The 23327-nt window shown below is 32.9% G+C and overlaps 1 protein-coding gene across 1 annotated transcript in view; it reads right to left on the minus strand.

Moving 5' to 3' along the window:
* Window positions 1–23327, minus strand: part of LOC129220172 (protein slit-like) — a 442768-nt gene that overhangs the window by 183998 nt on the left and 235443 nt on the right. The window contains exon 5 of the mRNA XM_054854526.1: window positions 942–1013. Within this exon, the coding sequence (XP_054710501.1) occupies window positions 942–1013 (72 nt within the window). The remainder of the gene's footprint in view (window positions 1–941; window positions 1014–23327) is intronic.

Genomic DNA, 23327 nt, shown 5'->3' on the forward strand with positions numbered 1-23327 from the left:
CACGGGTTGCCGTTGTTCAAATTATATGAAACTTTCTTTTTACAATTGTTTCGACATAAGAGGAAAAATATAAGAGGGAGCGCGACTTGAAAAACAGACATACATTTTTTTGGAACATTCTAACCACGGTCAGCATTGAAAATAAAAGTTATATTAAGGGACGCACATTCAACAATCATGCTTAAATAATATTAAAAAATAAAATCAATATTCAATTGCTTGACTTTCCGGATGCGAAAAAGGCCGTTATTTATTTCTATAAAATGGCAACAATCAGTTTGTTTTTGAACCGAAGCAGTTAATCCTTTTGCTGTGCCAAACTACCCGAGTTCATCTATTGCTATTATTTTCATGAAAAATTTTGCTTAGTTTTAGCAAAGAGAAGAAAATCTCTTGCATGCTATGTCTCAATAAGATGGGTATTATCACAACTTTGACAACGGCAAACCAAAATTGTCAAAAGTTTTGAAACCATCTCTTGGAAAAAATGAATAAATGAAAGATTCGAAAAAAAAAGTCGTGGCGAGTTTTCAAAAATCTGGCGTAACAGCCATTCCGAAAGTTTCATTAAAACAAAAATTTTACCAAATAATTTCAACAAAAAATCTGCCAAATACTGTTAGGCGTATTTCCATACGTAAATAGCTTAAACTTTATCAATGTGTAGATACTCTCATAAGATAAAATAAAGATACAGTAGAGCTCCTGAGGTTTTCCAAAGACGGTTATCAATTCATATGTATTTGAAATTCATTTTCCTATGCTTGATATGACGAATTTCATCATATTTTAAAACAAAATACAATAAATGTAGGACATTGGACAAGTAATGATGATTAAAGGAATTTTTCAAAAACATTCACAAAATAGTGTAAAAAGGAGCCACAAGGAAGTTTATGTTTTCTCATACATGATCAATAATGAATGGAAAAGTTACTTACAAATTCTTCAAAAGAGGAGCTCCTCTTAAGGTCTTTTTGCCAATCATTATCAAACGATTATTACTCAGATCCCTATAAGAAAAATAAAAAATAAATAACTGAAGACATATAACAATCATGCCGAAAATAATGAGAGATATATATTTTTTATAAAAGTAATGGATGATGTAATAAATGTGAAAATCAACACAAAGTAACCATGAAATAAAGTAGATTTTAATTTCGGAGAGCAAACAATATCCCATTCATCGACAAAATTTTGCTACGAAGAGAAGAGGAGAAATGTTTTTAGCACTTACTAAAGTTTTTAAGGGACCATTCATTAATTACGTAAGGATGATTTTGGCAATTTTTGACCCCCCCCCTTCTACCCTCATCTCAGGATATGTAAGATTTTTCAAATCCCTCTCCCCTTTTCTTACGTAAGATTCCATTTCGTTTTTCAAAATAATAAAAAATTTTGTTAGAAAAGGATCAGTTTCACCAAAACTCTCAGTTTGACGTAAATCCAAGATTTTTAGTTTTTAAACATATTATATGATACTGTACTAATCAAAAATAAAACATGGCATACATAATGCGAATCGTTTATTATATTTTACACTTTTCATTCTTTGTAAAACTCCTCCTAATACGATTTTTACCTTCCAGACGCAAATAAAACATGATACCTGCCGAATCACTTGACCGCACAATTGCTAATATATAACATCGACTTGGAAAATATTACGTAAGAAAGTATTCGACCGCTCTCCTCCCCCTCCCCAAAGTAAGGGTATGAAGAAATTTGTCTTACTCTCCTTCCTTTCGAGTGCCTTACGTAATTAATGAATAGCCCCTTAGGTTAATTTCAAGCACAATTGCTTTAAATAGACCGAAAAAAGTTTGAGATTTTCCTTCATATTTTTTGTTCCTAATGTCGGAAAAAGAACAAAATAATGGAATAATTTCGCAATTAAGTTTGATTGCTCATCAAAGATCTAATTTTGATTCTCTTTGTGCTGATAAAATATCGAATCATCTGATTTTAAGATATTGATGCAGGTACATATAGTAGGGGAATGTGGGGCAAAGTGAAATGATTAAGATGACTGAGCTTTTTTAAAATGAACAAATAGGAAATTTATTTTGAAAATTACAGTAAATAAAGAAAGAACGTTCTATTTTTTAATAAAACTGACATTGAAACAGTATTTTTTATTTTTGGCAGTAAATTTGCGTCCTCAAAATGAAGTGGAAAATTTTCACTTTTTTTTTCAAAGGGGCAAAGTAAAAAATTATATATTTTTCTAATGAGATATTTTCTATTCAGTCATAGAAAATAGTTTTGATCAACTGAATCAGTAAAGAAAAGGTTTAATGCGTAAATGAAACGATATTGAAACAATAAACTGAAAATTAAATTATTTAATTCATATATATGAAAAAATGTAATGAACAACTAAAAGAATGAATGAATAAATCAGTGAATTACTAAATGGAGGAATGTAAATGAATGAATTTATAAATGAATACGTAAGTTTAGAATAAATGAATGAACGAGTAAACAAAATAAACTATTTTACTTTGCCCCGCTTGTATTTGGGGGAATGTTGAAAATATTTAAATACAAATAAGCATAATATTAACTAAATAAATATTTCACAGAGTTTTAGAAGGTCTCAATATTTGAAATGCTAATAACAAGGACTTTATCATTTTATAATAAAAAAAAATAATTTTTGACTTGCAACAAAATATTACTATATGAATACCAATTTTTGAAAATTGCCTGTATTATCGTATGCTTTAATCTTCGGTGGTACTTTTTTTACTGACTGGAATAGATTATATGTGAATACAGTTAAATTTTCCATCTTCAGCTCAGTCACTTTCCTATGCCGGGCTGATGAGTGCTAATAAGCGCGAAACTGCAGTCCTCGGCTGGAAATGATTGAGCTGGCGGTGTATTTCACGTATCTCTGCTTTAGCCCTGGCTAATGGGCGGTAATTTACTGAATGTGTTACATTGTTAAAACATTACCAAATAGGAGGCGGTAAAAGCAGAGTAATTATTTCACCATTTCTATTTGCCGCGCTATTAAACTTTGCCCCAAATTCCCCTACATTGTATTTTTATAAAGATACAAGTAGCTGTATAGAACAAAAAATGTATTACTTTCATTTTTTAATTAATTATTATAACATGAAACAATTAATAAGCATGAAATACATCTACATACCGTAAAACGATTTTGCAACAGCTTATTGCGTCCTTTTAGTCTAAGGGCCATTTCACAGTATTTGGACAAACGTAGAGTCCGTAACATGACACTTCTTTCTCGCCAAAACTATTTAATTTGATGTCTTATTAAGAAATTATTTTAATTTGAGTTTGTGTGTCGGTAGGAGAAACTCAAAATAAAATAATGTGCTAATCAAACAGTAGATTAAATAGTTACGGGAAAAAAAGGGTCATGTTACGGACTTTACATTTGTCCAAATACTGTGAAATGACCCTTAATAAGTAATATACATTAACACGTTTGTTTACAGCTAAAGATTGTACTGTTATATTGATTAAAATAATAACAGAATCCTAGTATACGAAAAATAAGCGTGAAATCTTTATCCCCGAACATTCAAGAGCAAGTCAATGAGCAAACTCATAATATTCTGAAACAATTTTCAAAAAATATCTTCACACATTATTTCTACATCAAGATAAAAAACTAAAAAAACTAAATTTTGGCATTTCCATCACATTTCTAAACAAATGCAGAAACTAACTTAAATGATAACTGCCATTAAACCGTCCACTGTTACCCCATAACCGCACATAAATCCCCTCACATCGTTTCGTTTTCCTGGACATAACCGCATCTCAACAAATTAGCCACGAGCCTCTTTATAATACTCCGTTTCATTTCCATGCGAAATTCCGAAGACAAATGCGCCGCCGTTAGTATCTAATCTTGTTAGGCGGCACACCAAAAGACCCTGTGCATGCTAATGCGCATGATGCCCATTATCTGGCAACGTCCACCTTGCCATCAAGAGGACCACAGTGGCTGTGTTAATTTGATGGATTCGCTCTTCGGAAAGGGGGGTGGGACAAAGGTTGGGTTGAAGTCTTATTGTGATGAAATATAACCGTTTGAAAGTACTTGGTTAGATGATCGAACAGTTTACAAGTGTAGAAAGTCTTGTTACTTAATTAAACCTTATAAATCAGTTTCGTTTATACTTTCTCCTTGTTCGCAGCTTTGAAGCTTAAACACTACGGTGGTTCGAAAAAAAAACTATTTTTTTTTATTTCGGAATTACGTTATCTTTCAGAAGTTGTAGTTTGGCATCCTCAAGTGGTTTTTTTTTTTTTTAAGTTGACATCTTCATTCGCACATGAGGATGAAAGTTTGAAAAAATATGCTGAAAATTGAATATTTCAAAAAATAATAAAATTAGTTTTTTGTATTTTTTCGCAACGCAACAGCCATAAATTGTCAGTATATAGCGTAAAAAAATATTTTATAGCTTTTACATAAGATCTTTCGTTTGCACATACGTCCCAAATTAGGCTAAACCCTTCCGAAATTTGAAGCCTAAATTAAGGCGTATGCGCGAGCTAAGGATCTTTAAAAGCTATAAAATATTTTTTTATGTTGAAACTATGCTATATACTGACAATTTATGGCTGTTGCGTTGTGAAAAAATACAAAAAAAAAAAAAAAAAAAAAAAATTTTATTATTTTCTAAAAATTTCATTTTAAAACATTTTTTCAACTTTCAGCCTCATGCGCGAATTAAAGATGTCAACTTAGATTTGTTTTTAATTTTTGCCCAATTGAGGATACCAAACTACAACGTTTTAGAGGTAACGCGATTTCGAAATAAAACGAGCTGATGCACCACATGACTTCCTTTTACTCCAATTTAATGTCATTTCCTCATGACTGGCAATTTTAATGTGATTGAATTGTTTACTCTCTAAATATCACCAACAGTGGCCAAATTGAAACCAAATTTAAAATTTAAAAAAAAAAAAAAATCGTCAAATTTGTCGCCAAGTTACCGACAAAACTTACTGGCGACCAAAATACTGGCGCCAAGCGTCCGAAAAATTATAACACCGCTTGAGTTTACATCGAAATTAACAATGATTTCCCCCCAAAAGCGGCAAAAGACCCCCTTAGAAACATCCGAATGCAACCAAAAGGGAAGGTGCACAACTATAGGCCCCGCTAGGAGTCTACGTACCAAATTTCAACTTTTTAGGACATACTGTTTTTGAGTTGTGCGAGATACATACACACATACGCACATACATACGGACGTCACTAGAAAATTCGTTGTAATTAACTCAGGGGTCGTCAAAATGGATATTTCGGGCTGTAGGTTCCTAGGAATATATTCACCGGTGGTCAGGTCGAAAAAAAACTCAACACTCATTCAGGGGTGAGAAAAATAGAAATTAAGGCCGATTTTTGAGTGAATATTTTTTCGCGAATACAATACTTCCTTTTTTGTAAAAGGAAGTAAAAATTGAGTTTTCGAACCACCCTATTGAATACGCCGCTTTGCCAAGATGAAGGATATTAGCCAAAGAGGTAAAAGGCAGTAAATGCAAATTTTTTTCATTTTTTCGGATTTTGACATCTATTGTACGTTAACTTTATTGAAAAGCTTGCTTTACTTGATTTCCCCCGAAAAAAAGCGCTAAAAAAAACTTCTGATTCCAGCATTTCTCCATTATCAGTATTGAATCCAAAACGCGTTTCTCGAAATATCTCGAAAACTCATTTCTGCGGAAATGGCCGTTTGCCTGCCCACGGCAGTAAAACATTCCATTCCTACGTAGTTCTGCATTAGCCCTGGCTTAGCGGCGGTAATTTACTGCTAAATACACAAGCTTTGCCTTCAGTTTACGAGTTGAACAGCACTATGTCTGCGGGCTCTCATTGCTGTGATATTTTTTTCTACCAGTTTTTTGGCACTGCCGTCCTCAATGAGATGACATCTACCTCAAGCTCGGTTATTCCCTATTCCAGACTGATGAGTCCATAACAAGGACGAAACTGCAGCCTCTAGATGGACTATACCGACGGACTGTCGGTATATTACATGTACAGGTAGTTATCAAAATAATGGAAGCACCTATGAATAAAAATGACATTTTTGAATGTGCTTCGCAAGTAATGAAGAACAAAATTAGGCATCTGTTTTTTTTTTTTTTTATAAATAGCAATGTACATATTCTGGTTGTACAGGGTGACTTAATTGAAGTTCTGGAAGACTTGGATTTTTTTTTCAAGCACGTGACATGTCGGACCTCTCAAACTTTAAAAGAGGCCAAATTGCTGGAGCGCGTCTAACTGGAAGCAAGTGCAACTGAAATATCTCAATTTTTTGGTGTTTCTAGAGGTACAGTATCTAAAGTTATGACAGCATACACACAACGTTGTACGACAAGTTCGGCAAAGTAAAACAGTGGACGGAAAGAGAAGCTCAGTGGGAGAAACCGACGGGTATTGAAGCAGATTGTAATGTCTGAAAAGCGAACAACAGCAGCAAAGGTGACCTCAGATCTCAATCACCAAATGGATTCACCAGTGTGAGTGACTGCAGTCAGAAGGCACCTTTATTTACCAAACATTTACATAAGAGCATTCATTCCCAACATACTTGTCACAGAGTGTTTCCATTATTTTAATAACTACATGTATTCCATTCCTCCTTTGGGGTAAAACGTAGACTTCAGATAGTTAGTGACGTTACTATAATTTCAAAAGAATGCAATTGAGAAACCTTAAAAACACGAAGAAAAAATACTGTCATTCACTAAGCTCAAAAACAAGTTACAGTCGAGTCTCGACTTACGCGAGGGATGCGTTCCAAGACTCCTCGCGTAAGTCGAAATTTCGCGTTGTGGAAAAATGTATGCATAAACATTTTTTAGAAACATACCAAATTTTTTAGACATTTGCAAGCACCCTTCAAACTGCTTTAAAGCATTTCTCAACTATACATTACAGTTTCTTACATAAAAAAAAACTCTACTGTATTTAAAAAAAAAAAAAGCTGTTTTATTCAACATAAAATAGTTAAAATGCACAAAAAGAATAATTGATAAAATAAAACAACACGGTACATAGAGTATGTAGTAATAATAAAATGCTGCACTATAATAGTACTGTACAGTAGATACAGTATAATATTAATGAGTTAAAAAATGAAGATGATGAAGATTTATGCTGCATAATCAGATCGTTATTTTTTATTAAATACATTTTAAAATACGGTTGCTTCACCTTCTATTTTATAATGTTTCCATTTATGGCAACAAGCCCTTCTTCCCTATCTCTTTAATCCACAATGCAAGAGCTATTTCCATTTTCATATACTTTACTCAGATTCTGCAAGCTTTAACATTGAAACTAAGTTCTGAACTTATACGGATATCATTTTGTTTTGACTTTTAACTGTACGTATGAAAGATTCACTCATACTTATTGCGTTGCTACCGTCAACTTTTGGTAGTTGTCCAAGCATATCGAGAATCTTAATCTTCTTTTTATTGTCAGAAACTTTATTTCCCCCCCCCCCATCTTCATAAACTTTAGATGAAACAGCTCACTAAGGTGCCATTATATTTCATCAACTTTAATGTTTAGAATGTAAAAAAAGAAAGCTGCTGAGCGGTTTTTTTATGCACTAACAACGTGATGCCTAACTAGTTTGATGTGGGAACTTTGATGGTCAGTGTGATGCTAATGGGATGTAATAACATTCACAAAATATATATTTAGTTGTCAATAACGAACCGCTACTTCCTTCTAAAGAAATTCGTGTTGTGGACGAGGAAAGCTCTAAAATTCGTTACTCGTGGAAAATTCGCGTTATAGCCATTTCGCGTAAGTTGAATCGCGTTGTAGCGGGAGTCGACTGTACTGGATTTGTTTGTTTCAGCAGTCATACTGCAGCGCCTCCTAGTGCTTATTTTACTCAGGGCCACAGAGAGTCAAGGTGGGCCCCTTGTCAGTTATGTCGCCGTGCCCTTCTCGTCTCCCAAAAAAGAAAAAAGAAAAGAAAAGAAAAGGGAAAAGAAAAAAGAAAGGGGAGAAAGAGGGGAAAAAAGAAAAAGGGGAAAGAAAAATAAAAGAGGGAAAGATGAGAAAAAAAGGGGGAAAAGAAGAAAATAAGGGGGAAGAGAGGGGGAAAAAAGAAAAAATACTGCTTACTAGAAAACAATTAACTCTATTTAAAATGCCACAGAGGAAATTTTTCTTAATTTTTACGTTCTCTTATTAGGAGTTTTTTTTCCCTTTTTCTTCCTACCTTTCTTTTTCTTTTCTTTTTTATTTCCTTCTTTTCTTTATTTTGCGTAAATGTGCCCCCCCCCCCAAAGGCCCAGGCCCCTAGTTTCCGACTAGGATGACATGGCCTCTCGTAGGGCCTGATTTACTTGCGAATAACATCTACAAGGTAGCAAAAAAGCTTTTAAATATGACCGAACGAAACACAAGCACGAAAATTTTCAAAGTTTTCTAATTGAAATTATTTATAAAAAAGAATTTCTTAAACGCTTGGAAAACATTTATATCCTATTCTTTTAGAAATATTTTTACCTCCTTACTAACTGCGAATTGCACTGTAAAAATACTTTGCTGTCAAAATTATTCTTGCTTGTTGCTAATGAATTTGGCAACCATATAATTCTCATCCTTATTGACAGTTTTGAAGCAGTGGTACTTGAATTGTTTTTTTCTCTTTCCGATAAACATGACGAATATTTCATGGAGGCAACAACATAAAATTCTTAGGAATATTTCTAAGAAAATGTTGAATTCATTTAACAAATTTTAATAAACGAAATCCAAACTGAACTTTTATTAGTTGTGAAAAGGGGAAAAAGTGCATTTTAAGGGTGAACTGCACAAAAATAAGATTGATATTTCTGCTAGTTACTTTTAAGATTGATTTTACTGGACCTCTCACAAATCTGGATAGTTTGACCCCTGGCCACGGCTTGAGTATTGCTAGTGTCAATCAGGGTATCGTTGAGCCAGTTCAGTCCAGATAACTTTGCTTTATAACCTTTATTTTATTCGACTTTGAAAAAAAAATAATAATTTGAATTTTGACATTTTGAATTCAAATTACGTTTTTCGCAATCACGAGTGTCTGCGCGTGTGTGTATGTGTGTAGGGGTGTGTGTTTGTGTCTGTGCGCAGAAATAAGTGTGTGTGTGCATGTGTAGATGTGTGTATGTATGGGAAGGGGTGTGTGTATGTATGTGTAGGTGCGTGTGTGTGTGGGTAGTTATGTATGTATGCCCGTGTGCGTAGGATATGGACGCAACCAGGAGACAATTTTCGCTAGAGGAGCAGCATCGGGCGGGGCCGGTCGACGGTGGTGCTGCAAAGGGAGGCGGGGGGGGGGGGGGAATAAAATCATAGCACGCCAAAAAAACCATCAAGTGAGAACAATAAACAATGTGATTGCTCAAAAAAAGTCTCAGTGTTACAATCTTTTGGTTAGGTCATAAAATGAGATTTCTGCTCTTCATGATTTTCAAATGCACTGTAGTATAAAAAATATTAAAATGGAACAAAGTTGTCCTGGCCGGCTCAAAAATGTCCTGATTCACTGCACTCTAAAAATATGTTAAAAGAAAAAAAAATGCAATTGCTTAAGAGAGGAATGAATAAACTTACGCTATTTAAATGTTTAAATCAATCTTATGATTTATTTTCATCTAAATAACGTAAAGGAGGAAAAGCCAATAACGTGTCCGCGTGTAACACGGTTAATTCGTTCCGTGTAGTATCGAAACCGTGTTATACGAGACTTTTTTAAAAATAACTTTTTAACTTATTTTTTACGCTAATTAATCATGTACATAGTAAAAATCATGTCAATATGTATCGTGTTGTTGTATCGAAACCGTGTTATACGAGACTTAGAAATAATGTGAATCAAGGGTGTGAATCATACAGTGTTATATAGAAACCAAAATTCATAAAAACAAAGTAAAAACCTGTTACAGTGAGTATCAAACATTAACAGAATGTATTAAACAAAAATGAAATTCCATTTTTTTAAACATAACTTTCGTATTATATCAAAACCATGAAGTATTAAATTCAAGTTTCGTACCGTGTAATATCGAAACCGTGTTATAATAATCACAAATTGGTACCGTGTTATATCGAAACCATGTTTTACAAGTGTCGTGTTATACGAGAGACGCATGTACACATATAAACTGCTACAAATTTCACTAAGTTTGCAATGAGATATTGTCAAAGTTTCAGTCGGTAAGAAAGTAACATGCTTAAAAAATAGAAATGATTAAATATACTTTTTGGATGGTTGAAAACAATTTTCAATTAGGATAATCAATTTTTTTTAATGGATTAAAATATTTTACTTTCAGTCATCTAAAAAATAAAACTAGTCAAGCAAAACATTTTGCCACGCTTACACTAAATAGCCGCTATCATCACCACAAATATACGTTAGAAAATCTTAAATGATATTTGACTATTATACCAGGAAAGAATAAAAAAACCTAGATTTTGAGCACACTATATACATCTTGAAAAAAAAAACCCATTTCATGCCTCTTTAAGTTCATTAAAAGTTCTGCAACATTTTTCTTCAAATCTTCTTCAACTGCAGATGTATGTTTTTTAATGACGACTTCACTGCAATTTATCATGACAGAGCTTCCGGGGAGCCCCGCTAACCCTTCTCACGGGAAGGGAAAACTCCTGAGAAACTGATGGCAATACAGATACAAATTGCAACACCGTACGATAGAATGATTTTTTTTTTTAGAATCAAAATACTTTGAGATCAAAAAGTCGAGGGGGTTGTTTCCTTCAGTCAAAAGTAGTACTTTTTGTCACTGAAATTGATAGAATAAGCAAAAAAAAAAAAAACATAGACCCAGCAGTTATTTTTTAATTAATTTTTTAAAATGTCCCGATTTTTGAAACAAGGAGGGGCCTTAATGACGTCACAAATGATTGCACTTTGCCGCATCTTTCTACCGCGATTCTACGTTATGATAATCAAGAAGAGAGTTAAAATTACGCTCTACGCTTGGGAATCAACCATATCGTTGCCACGTAAGTAAAGATGCGAATTAAATATTTTGATCTGTGAATGGCAACACAAAATGGCATTTCATCATTGGTGATGTCATCGGACAGAAACATAAACATTGAAAACGCGCCGATTTAAGTATTTTTTTAAAAAATTTAAACTTAAACAATTTATTTAAAAAAATGGTCAGATCCTATGTTTTTAAGCAAGCTCTTTCAGAAAAAAAATACTTTTAAAATTTTGGAAACGACCCCAGTATGTAACTAGTTTTGCTTTTCATTCCGCTCATAGGTTTGAGGTTTTTAAGTAAGACTAAATGCAATGGATTTGATTTTTTTTTACATTCAATTTTTTTTAATGACTGAAAATATAGCTACTATTGCTGTTTTAAACCACGACACACATATTTTGCCATAACAAACAAATAAAATAGGAAAATATTTTTTCATATAAGCTTTTAACTTTACATTAAAATGAAAATAACAGCGTAAAATAGCGTTTTAGCCCATGGGAGCTTATAGGTTGCCAGAAAAAAGTTAGAACTTACCTTGGCAGATTTCATTGTTTCGCTAGTAAAATTGTTTATGAAAAGTGATTTTACTTCCCTGCTGTGAAATAATGCTTAAAACATTCTGGTGCAGTTAGTTCAGCTCTACTTACAATATCAATTCCGTTTTCTCATACTTCCGCAAAAAGAATTATTTTCAAAAGAGTTTCTTTTCAAAAAAATGGATAAAAATTTAAAGTAAAACTTAATGTCCCGTAAAGTATTTCTTAACCAAAATAAAAATCATGAATTGATTCAGCAAATACTGAAATATGTAAAATTTGAAAGCAGACTCATGAGGACGAAGTAAGTAATCACTTTATCTGTCACTCCTTTCTCCCCCCCCCTCCTCCGACCAATAATTTTTGGAAAAATATTGCAGTTCGATCAAAATGTTTAGTATGAAATTTTTTCCCCCAGGACGCTTCACGGCCCCCTCTTTTTTTTCCCCTTCTTTCTTTCATTCATTCATGTTTTTTTTTTTTTTTTGTTTGTTTGTTTATTTGCTTATCTGAACTATTTTTCGTTCAATTTCGAACAGTAATAAAACGGTAGTAAATTCTAAAAAGAATTATGAATTTAACGTAAAGCATGATAGTTCGATTAAATGAATTTCTTTTGGCTGCATCAACTTTATGTTTTAGCTCTGAATGAACCTTTTTCCTCATTGGTTCCAATTACTATGCTTGGCATTCTTTTGATTTCGATCAGTGGCAGACGGCAGACATAAGGCACCGCAACACCACAAAACAGAAGAAACAGGGGACATAAGAGTCCCGCTGGGAAAACCCATTTTTGTTTTCGTACGGCGATTATTGTTTCGGGAAAAGTGCTTGAACTCTTAAAATATTTTTGTAGCATTCAATAAGCATTTTTTTTTTAAAAAAATCACAAAAAAAAAAATGAAGGGCAAAGTTTATGTAAAATACACGCCAATTTATTTACTTATTTATTTATTTATTATTATTATTATTATTATTTTACATCACAGTTTAATTTTCTAAAAAAAAATAGGAGAAATGACAAACTTAGTTGTTGGGGCAAATGGGAAGTAAACGTCAGAACTGAATGCTTTTAGTTCCCTTACGTGTGACAACTAAAATTTTTGAAGTCAGTTACAGCCTGACCACTGATGACATGGAAAGGTTAATATCCGGTTCACAGGCGGAAGTAGATGCATCTATTAGTTTTCAAAGATGCCAGATTTTGCAGATGTGTGTTAGCTTCTAAATTAAGCAGAGTCACTTCGAAATGCGCAAAACACGCGCATGCAATTTTTGCTTTCGCCCCCTCATCCAGATTGAATCTACTTAAAAGGACTTTTGCCAATTACATAGCAACCGCGAGCAAACAGTTCTTAGCATTTGCTGGAGAGGAAAATGAAAGTTCACTAAACTTTAAAAAACAACTTTTTTCAGTGTCACCTTCATAAAATCTTGATACCAAGCAGGACTGTGGAGTCGGAGTCAGAATCGAAGACGGACTGTTTTGGGGGTATAGGAGTCAGAGTCGGTCATTTTCCGCTAAGTCGCAACTGTGCCAATGCTTGTGGAGTTTGAGCCGGAGTCGGGATGGTTTTGGGGTAAAGGAGTCGGAGTCGGAGGCTCTAAAACTCACGGAGTCGGAGTCTGTCATTTTCCCTCCAACTCCGGAGCCCTGATACCAACAAAAATGTTGGGGAAAACGCGGAACTCTCCGAGTGTCTTCAGAACAGTTTAGTTTCAAAAATCACCACTAGCGTGGTAACATAGTTTGTTTCTATTTACCACAAATGACTATACCTCATTTAACGCAACACCTATGAAAGAAAATGTTCTCCATTACCTTTTTGAACTCATTATATTTTTGTTTTCCTACGAAAATAAATCACAAGTTTTATCCGTATCACTTCTCTTGTAATCAGTCAATTTTATCATTAGTCTATTATGCATTTCAAATTGAAGATTTTAATGCTGTAGCAAAACTGATGTAACCAGATGATTAGCAAAAAGGCATCATTTATCATCATTTTCCCGTTACAAGCCCCAATTATTCCTTCATTCTTCACTCACTTTTCTTACTGCCGTTTGCATAATTAATTAGTTTACAAATAATGCCACGATTTTACAAGCATCATGAGGAATAGGAGTGATGAGGTTTTTGTAGATTCCACAGAAAGTAAAGTGAAATTTTTTAGAGGGGGGGGGAGGTCTTATAGAACACAACTGAACGATTATGAATACAAATGGAATGGGTTTTCAATTTGTATAGCTTGCCCGTGATACTTAACTGTGAGAACTTAAAACGTCTGTAGCATTTAAGTAACTTATTGGCATGCTTCTGGCGGGTTTTTCCCGGCGATACTCTTTAGTGCATAAATTTTATGAGAGATTTAAGTCCCAAAAACTCTTAAAAGAAAAAAACTGTCGACAGTTCGGTTTGGCATCTTTTAAGGTGACTATATTATTTACTACCATTTTTTTAGTATTTTTAGTTAATGAAATTGAACCTATAACTCGTGTTTTTATTTCGGATTTTTGTGAAGCATCCGTTAACGGACCTAACTTCTTTCAAAATTGACCTCCCTGTTTAGAGTTTAAAATCATATGAAAGAGAAAAGTAAACACAAAAATAAACTTCAAACTTTTTATTGTGAAAGACTGCATCCACAAATTAGTGATATTTCTATAGAAAAACGCTAATTGTCAAAATAAATCAGAGGTTATAATCTTTTAAATGTAGGATGGAAAACGCTATCTTTTTGGGGGGGAGGGGGGAGGAAAAGCATGAATTGAATTAAAATGAGATTTTAAGCTTTAATGTTTATCATCGCCTACTTTTATATGTCCGGGTTCGACAGAGAGAAGTAACAGGTTTTATTTTAAACGGATTTCCTAACACCATAATTATCATATATTTATGCATACAAGTTCAATTCTTTAGTTATTCGACACATTGCAAACTCGATATAAAACAAAATTATTTTCTAATCCGATGGCGGAGTTGTATTGGAGATTTAATATTTGAAATAAAGTGAAAAAGAACTGAAGTGAAGAAACTTTTAAGGTTGGGAGGGGGGGGGGGGAGACATGAGCCAGAAATGTTAAAAAGAAAGGTGAAAAAGCATACATGAAATAGTTTATTGTTAAAGACGTAAAAAAAATTTTGAGAATCAATTTAATATTTTTTGTTACCGTTACGCGAGACGAAATCTTCAACTACACTTGTAAGTTGCGAGATATAAACTTCTGAGAAACTACTCGAATTACTTGGAAATCAAAAACTTTTACTTAAAAAAATCCATAAAATATTATTTCAAGGATTGGCAACAGAAAACAGCAAAAACAGATCGAATTTTATTTACGGATCGGATTGTATTTATTTCCACAAAGATTTTTCAGAGCCATTTTTTTAATTCGATTTTTTTAAGAGTACATAAAACTATCTTTCATTTCTTGGGTTACAAGAATCAAATTTTTCTCACTTCCAGTTTCAAAAATTGGTTTTACTCGATTTTGCTATACGAATTACATTATGTTCCATATTTTTTTCAAGTATTTTAATTTTTTGTGTCCGTTTATATTTTTGCAAACTGGCATAAAAGCATCTGGCAGTATAACATCTCATTCCTTATCTAATATTATATTCTTATATCATTGACATATTAGTTCCTTTGTCGCCATTTGGAAAAACATGAAAATACCTAAAAATTTATACGTAATATTTAGTCGTAATATTTACTAATCTTTACTAAAGTTGTAATATTTACAGTTAGTGAAGCATTTTTCTTCTCTCTCTCTCTCTGTGTGTAGACATTATTTGAATAACCAAAGAATGCATTAGTGCTAATACATTTACACGTCTTTCCAAAACTGCCTTCCCCCCTTTTTTTGTTCATATTGTATCAAAAGAAAAGTAATTTTGACAAACAATTTTACAGTCAAATCCATTGCATTAAATTAAACCTCCAGTCAAAAATGCTGCATGTATTACGTTATAATTAACTGTAATGCAAACTTAAAATTACAAGGTTTTACTTAAAGTTGGCTTTGTTAGTTCAACTAGCTGACGACTGAAAGGAGAACTTTAAGGGAAAAGAAGTCGATTTCGGATCTTGAGAAAGATTGCCAGAATTTTCTGTTTTTTCATAGCCAGAGTAGAACACTCGCAAATTTTTCAGGACTGATTAGAAAAAACGTCGATTAAATATCTCTCTCAGAAAAAGAATTACATAAGGTTATGGGCGGTTGAATGTCACATTTTCATTTGTTTTAGTGCAAAATAAAAATTAAGAGATTTATCGGAAACGGCATTTGTAACGTGCGATTCACTGAACAAGTACCAACTAAATTTAATACTTTATCCGAGTAAAAGAAAAGCAGCAAAGTCTCAGCCTCAAAATTATTTTAATGTTTGTTTATTTTGATTTTACTAAAATTCCCTACAAATTAAGTTATCATTTTCAAGTTTTACATCATTTATTGATGAGAAAAAGCTGCAAAACAAACTTTGTTCCGAAAACTCCAAAAGTAATTGCAAGAATTATAAGAAACTACATGACAAATCTTATAGTGAGGTTAAATGACAGAATCACGAATTCCCTTCCGTTTTCTGCCGTGTCATTAGCCTCTGTTGAGCGAAGTTCAAGTTATGCAGCTTTTCTCGAGAATAAAATGATGTAAAACGTGAAAGTGATGAATTTATTTGAAGGGAATATTTATAAAATAAACAAAAATTAAAACAGTTTCGAGGTTGGGATTTTCTGCAGTGTCATTGGTAGGGGTCGGTGGGGTACGTTAGACCGTGGGACACGTTGGACCGATCTCAATTATTTAAATACTCTTAATATTTTTTATTTTATTTTATGACCAACAAATAGCACCCATGGTCCTACAAATCCTGTAATGAAATCACATAGTACAGTTATATTGAACAAATTTTATTCCAAAAAGTGTTATTTTAGTAGTTCTGAGTAATTTTTGGAAAACTGTAACATTTTTTTTTTCAATAATTTTCATCAAGATTGTGGGGAAAAAAAGGAACTCCTTGCTTAAAGTGCGTTCTTTTAGTCCACAATAATAGGCTTTTTTTTTCATTTTTTTGTCAAAAAGAAAAAAAAAATGATGACATCACTTTTTCAGACCAAGAAGGTGGGGTAGGTTGGTCCACTCTTTGTGGGGCACGTTGGGCCGGACCAAACTACCCCACATAATTCAAAAACTTTTTTTTCTGTTAAATCTCAATAGTTATAACAGTATTCTAAGTGTTTGTATATTATGCATTCATTTCATTTCATGTTACACATGTTTCGAAATAGTAGTAATAAAAACTTAGAGCAAAAAAAAAAAAAAAAAAAACATAGATAATTATTAAACAAAAATTATAATTAATTAATTTTACCACAAGATTCATTTCATATCTGCACTTTTTTACAATTTATATTTTCAAATATACTTTTAAATTTTTCCAGACAATTGTTTTCTAAGAGTAAAATATGCAATACATGCTATTACGAAGTCCTTGTATTAAACAAAATTTTTTTGCTAAACAAGCACTCTACATAGAAAAAAAATAAAACAAATAATTGATTAAAGGAATAAAAAAGTATACTTTTACTTAAGATCATCTAATTTTATTTTTTATACTTGATTTTAAAACAGAAAGATATGCTAACTTAAAGCTGTCCATTTTATTGTACTTTTTCTTTGAAATATATGGTATTAGCATAATAGGATTCTTTCTTTATGGAGTTGTTTCGTGCAATGCAATGAAGAAAAAAAGCACTCCCCCCCCCTAGCAAATATTGATGTAACTTTGCATAAAACAATGCATAAAACATATGACTTATCCTTATGAAACCCAGTCCAATAAAAGTGCTATTTCCAAAGTTATGGAAGTAGCACTTTTATATTCCCAGATATCATTTAACACATCTTTAGTTAACTTTAAGCTGCATTAATTGTCTCATTGATATTCAATAACTGATTTTTCTTTTGATTTTGAAAAAATAATTGTGTACTAATGCTGTATGCTTATCATTGTTTTCAAATAAAGATGATTTATCAATTAAAATCAATTTAATATATTTATATTGATCTTTAAGCTTTATATTTTTTACTCGACACACAAAAGAGAATAATGTAGTTACAACGTTTGCTAGTATATCACTAAAATTATAACAAATGTTGTTTGAGTTATGCGTCCAACGTGCCCCACCAGGCGGACCAAAGTACCCCACTCGTAGGCCACGTTGGTCCACTTTACAAAGTTCTGTTAAAAAATTAATATATAAAAGGTTTATCAGCTGAACATTTCCAACAAAATCTGTCGTGTTGAGAAGTGTTTAGTGAAACTTATTGTAAAAATCGAACTGCTCATTAATTTTTTGATGAGATAAAAAATAATAAGTAAAAAAGCGGATCAACGTGTCCCACCTCCCCTTATTTATTGGCGTGTCACTTTTCTTTTTTTAAAAGAAGTTTAAACTTATAACTATTCTTAAAACTGATATGTCAAATTTCAAAATGAAGCAAAACAAGATTTCAAAAAGAGCTTTTCGAGCTTCCATAGAAAATCATAACTGCAGAAAAATAGTTGCAAACAATATTAAACCTTAATAATTTGACGAAAAGATTCGAGAATTTTCTTTTTCCAAGTAAATCCATCATGATCCAAAGCATACTTTAACAATACATCGAAACACTTCCTTTCCCATTTACATAATACGAACTACAATAAAGAAACAAAATATCAATTTGCACCGTTTCAGACTTTTATCCCCAGGCTTATAAGTAGTTTCTGGCTCTGTTTACAAAAGCAGAAAGTTCCGAGTAAAATATTCAAATTAGATTCCTCGCGAGTTCCTGAAAATAAGCAAACTGAAGTGAAGAAATCTATTTATTGCAAGTTCTCAGAGAAGATAATCCGAAGGCTGCATCAGAAGGTGGAAGCAGATTTTTCTTTATGAAATAGGTAGATATAATGGAATTTGCATGTAAAACAATAGTTATTTACATTTAAGATTAACTAATAGTATAGTCGGAACGAAATTTCGGAACCAGTGTATTTTGTTTCTTAACTTTTGTATTCCACGAGATAGTGAATAGTTGTTGGGAGGTTTAATTCAATTTGCTTCGTTAACTGAAGAACTCGACATGATCTTTTAATCGAATACATCAGAACATTACCTTCCAACCAAGTACGCCTGCAGTTTACCAATTGTTCGAAATTATAAAAGGAATTAAACAACGTTTCTCATTTGCTAGGCTGTTGATACAATTTCCTTCTATTCTTGCGTTCTGTTGTTTGGAAAAGCAAAATGTTATTTTACAAATTACGAAAACTAACATTTTTAATTGTTAAAAACATGTTTTGCATTTAATGTTGTAAAATTCAGTGTTATTGCTATATGAAAAATGTATCGTCTGCAATGCTTTACTTCTATTTTCAACTAGCGGTACCGTAGTAGAAAAATTAAAAGGTCATTTGGTTAGCTTGTATATTTACAAATAATGGATGATGAATTTCTCGCCAATTTGCTATGTTCGTTTGCTCGTCTATGTTCCACGTTATGATAATTGCTCGGTAAAATGTTCTTAAAATTGGAATAGAAAAAAAAAATAGAATTTTCGAAAAATCGCTTTGAGGTGCAGACCCCACGCTACAAACTAATTCTGTGACAAATTTCATGGAAATCGGCCGAACGGTCTAGGCGCTACAAGCGTCACAGAGATCTAGACAGAGATCAAGAGAGAGATCCAGACAGAAAACCAAAAAGAGATTTTCAGCTTTATTATTAGTAGAAATAAATTTATCTATCGTCTGTAAATACTTTGCCGTTATTTAATTTAATTATAGTCAGTATTTTGTTGCAATTTTGGAACGGAAACGCTATGAAAAGAATATAGGAAAGATGAGATGTTTTTATGAAATGTGGATAGTATTTCTTTCCTCCTTTAGGCAAAGATTGAATATTATTTTACAACATGTATCCCGGGTTTCCAAACTGGGTGCACGACCCCATGGGGTGCCATAGGATGAGGCGAGGGAAGTTAAGAAAAAGAACTATTGAATAGTTATTATGACCAGATGCAATACGTCTCGTGTCAATCATGTTTAAATTATACTTGAACATCAGAAAAGTATACAATGTGTGCTTTTTTTTGTCTGTTTCATTTAGATTAATTTAATTGCTCGACAGAAAAATGTTAGCTATTATACTCTAATTTCTAGTGCTTTCAAAATTTGTAACCCTGAGTTAGTAAATAATGCACAGAAACATCAACATGTATTTTCTATTTTGTTATCGGAATTTATCTTATTTCTGATAATATATGATTATTATATAGCAATAAATATAAACAAACACAAACTCTGAACTTAAAAAAACAGCAATAAATCTAAGAAGTTGAATAAATGTATATATGTATTTAATGTGATGAAAAGTAAAAAATATGCGACGAAAAACAAAAGCAACACAATTTGTAAAACTGGGGGGTTCTTTGAAACCCTCAAGCAGCGTGAACTTTTTTTTTCTTTGTGCGATCTTTTCCCGCTTTTGTTCATTATTCTTTCACACTCTTGACGCTTTACAAGGATCCATAGTTTAATTGTTAACAGTCCTGTATAGCGCGCGGAGATCTAGAAGTGCACATCAGGGCGGCGACATGCTGTTTAACCCTATTTGACTTGCTCAAAAGGAGTTTTCCCAGTTTTCTCCTACAGAATAAACTAATGAGGGACAGCAACAATAGACTCCTTGTGGGAATCTGAACAACTAATGATTTCAAAAACAAAACAGGATAACCCGGGTTCCCCGGACACCAACCAGAAAAATTCTAATAGAGCCACCTGAAAACCGAGCGTACTATAAATAATTCTGAGAGCTTAAACAGACGATCGTGCTCAGAGTAACTGCATTTTGAGCTCGGTTGATGCAATCAATTGGTTTTTGGTCAATTAAAGTCAGTCGTTTAATTTGAGTGTTTAAAAGACTGCGAGCTCTATTTATGCTCTGGTTACCGCGCATTAAACACATGCGTTCGGTACAAAAACGAATTGTTGACATTCATAAACAGAAGTGCCCCGATGGAAGATCACTGTTACCTCCGAAAAATGTCTATATTGGTCAAATTCTGTCTGACGATTCGGTAAAACTATCATCCTTCGACAAAATTTAGAGTTCCATTCGGAAAAATGAGAATTTCCGCCCTCTCAAAAATTAAAGTTCGGAGTGCTTCTGTTTATTATAAACTTCATCTGATTAACCTCTCGAGTAATCGGCCTTCCTATTCGTTCGAGAAAAATTTAACAACTTCTGCTAATCTTAATAAAATATAACAATCATACAAATTATCAAATTTCGTTTCTTTCACATAAAACCAACGATTCATCGGCCAGAGGCAATGCTTCCGAAGTGTACGGTCTACAGATCCCGATTAGCGGTCGCCAGTCGTCAAATGGGGACCATTTTCTTGAAAATGGCCACCAATCAAGTTGCAGTCGACAAAAGTGGCGACCATGTTTTGCTTTATTTGTAAAAAGCAATATCGCGCAACAAAACTGCGCTTCCAATCCAGTCTTGGCTATTTATGATACAGATAGAAATATACTGACCTAAATTTGTATCATATTTAAAAATTTGCAAAACATTTTTCGTTGGATGTTTAATATATTTATGTTAAAAAATAAACACATTAATTTTTTTTTTTGTAATCATAATCCCTAAAGTTGTTGTTAATATTACAAACAGCAAATAAGTTATTCACTTTTTGCACTACGGATATACTTTATAAAAAATGTCTACCATATAAAAAACTACCATTTTTTGTAACTTTGATTGCCAGTGGATACCATTCAGAAATCTTAGCCTAGAGCTTTAGTACGGTCCCCTCGTCAAGAGGTGATTTCAAATGATAGAATGCATGAACCATTACTTGCCCTTCTCTCACTTTAACCCAATAACATGTCCACTAACCTTAGCCGCGAAACTGGGGTCAATACATTCCTGGTCGTCTCCATGGAGACCAAGCAGATAACCACACAGTTTCGGCTGAACTAGTATTAAATTTGTCACCGACCGAAACAAAAGCAGATGAACCCCCCAGTCCTGTTTGCGGCTATCGGGGGCATAATGGGCATTTAGGGGGGAATATCCCAGTGTGTAAACATCAATGGAACGATTAGAATCACAAGTGAGCTCTCATGTCTTCGAACAATTATCCGGAATACTGAGACAATTAATTACGAGAGCAAGCTATGTGGATGGATGAATAATCGAAGTTGGAGAGTGCACTGGAATCATCCATTTAAACTTGCTGTTGTTCGTGAGATAGAATAAAGAGCGAATATTGAAGAGCTTCGTAGATAAGAGCACGTTAAGTGACATTTTTGGAGAAATTGAGACCTTTTAACTTGATGAACATGAAAAAGTGACTTAGTGTTGAACAAAAAGTATTTGTGAGAATGCATCTATTTATATAGTAGAAGCAGAGATATTTATAATACCTCCGCAAGCATATTTCACGCATTGTCACAAAAAATTAGACAATCGTATTTTCCCCGGCTGGGGAGTGGGAGAGTCGGAGTCGGACTGATTTTGGGGTAAAAGAGTCGGAGTCGTTCGAAAACATGCCGACTCCGGCTTTTTTCATTTCTTTAATTTTCACTGACTCTCCTTGCATTTTTTAAAGAACTGACTATCTACTAATTTGATTACATGCTACTAATAAGAAAATGCTTGTCATTGTGACAATTAGCTGGTTTGATTGTTTGTCTAGCTTTCTGTAACAGCTACCTACTATACGCCGTCTCCTAGTTTGCTAATTCTTTATCGTTATTTAAGTGTTAGCAACTGTCAGCAAACAGTTTGGTTGCCTAACATTTCCTAAGTAATCACTTTCAAATAAAAATAATAATATATTTTTTACCTCGATCTCAGTTATAAAATAGTAAAAGGAATGATATGAATCGTTCTAGCAAGTCGGGAAACTTCTGAGGGTGTTTGGTAAATTCAAATAAGTGCTGGCTTAGCCCGAAAGCGCAAATCCAAAAGATCCGACTATATATATATATATATATATATATATATATATATATATATATATATATATATATATATATATATATATATATATATATATATATATATATATATATATATATATATATATATAATCTAAAGACTTTATCTAAAAAAGCTTGGTTATCACTAAAAAGTTCAAAATAAAATCATGACTCAATAATTGTAGTTAATCCTAAAATCTTCTTATTAAGGTTAATTCTAAAGCTGCCAACAAAACTAAACTTAAAAATTGAGCCAAGAAATGTAGCTATAGTAAAAGCTATTCGTACAAAGCTGTATACCGCCGCATTTTGGGTAAAATTTGCTCCAGACGTACATGTACTCGACCTCTCCCCGCAATATAGTGCAATATTTTCGTTGAAATTTTAAAGATGAAATTTAAGATTTAGGAGGATATTATGGGGGAAATTTTTCAGAATTAAAGTATTTCAATTTTTATAAACTCTGAGATTAAGTTGGTATCCACCGGGAGAGGGGAGGACCATCCAAAGTCAAGAAAAGTTTTTTGACTAAGCAAAAAACACCTCAAGTTACAGCTTTCAAAAATTGAAAGCACAGGATTTGATCAACATCTGTTAGTTAAACATCAAAAGGGGAACAAATTAATTCTACTCAATTTTTTCTAAATGGGATTTTTAAGTAATCTCACTTAAGAAATCGCAACTATTGGATAATTTGATTTTCAAAT

This window comes from Uloborus diversus, chromosome 4 (assembly GCF_026930045.1).
Source record: "Uloborus diversus isolate 005 chromosome 4, Udiv.v.3.1, whole genome shotgun sequence".
Classification (NCBI taxonomy): Eukaryota; Metazoa; Arthropoda; class Arachnida; order Araneae; family Uloboridae; genus Uloborus; species Uloborus diversus.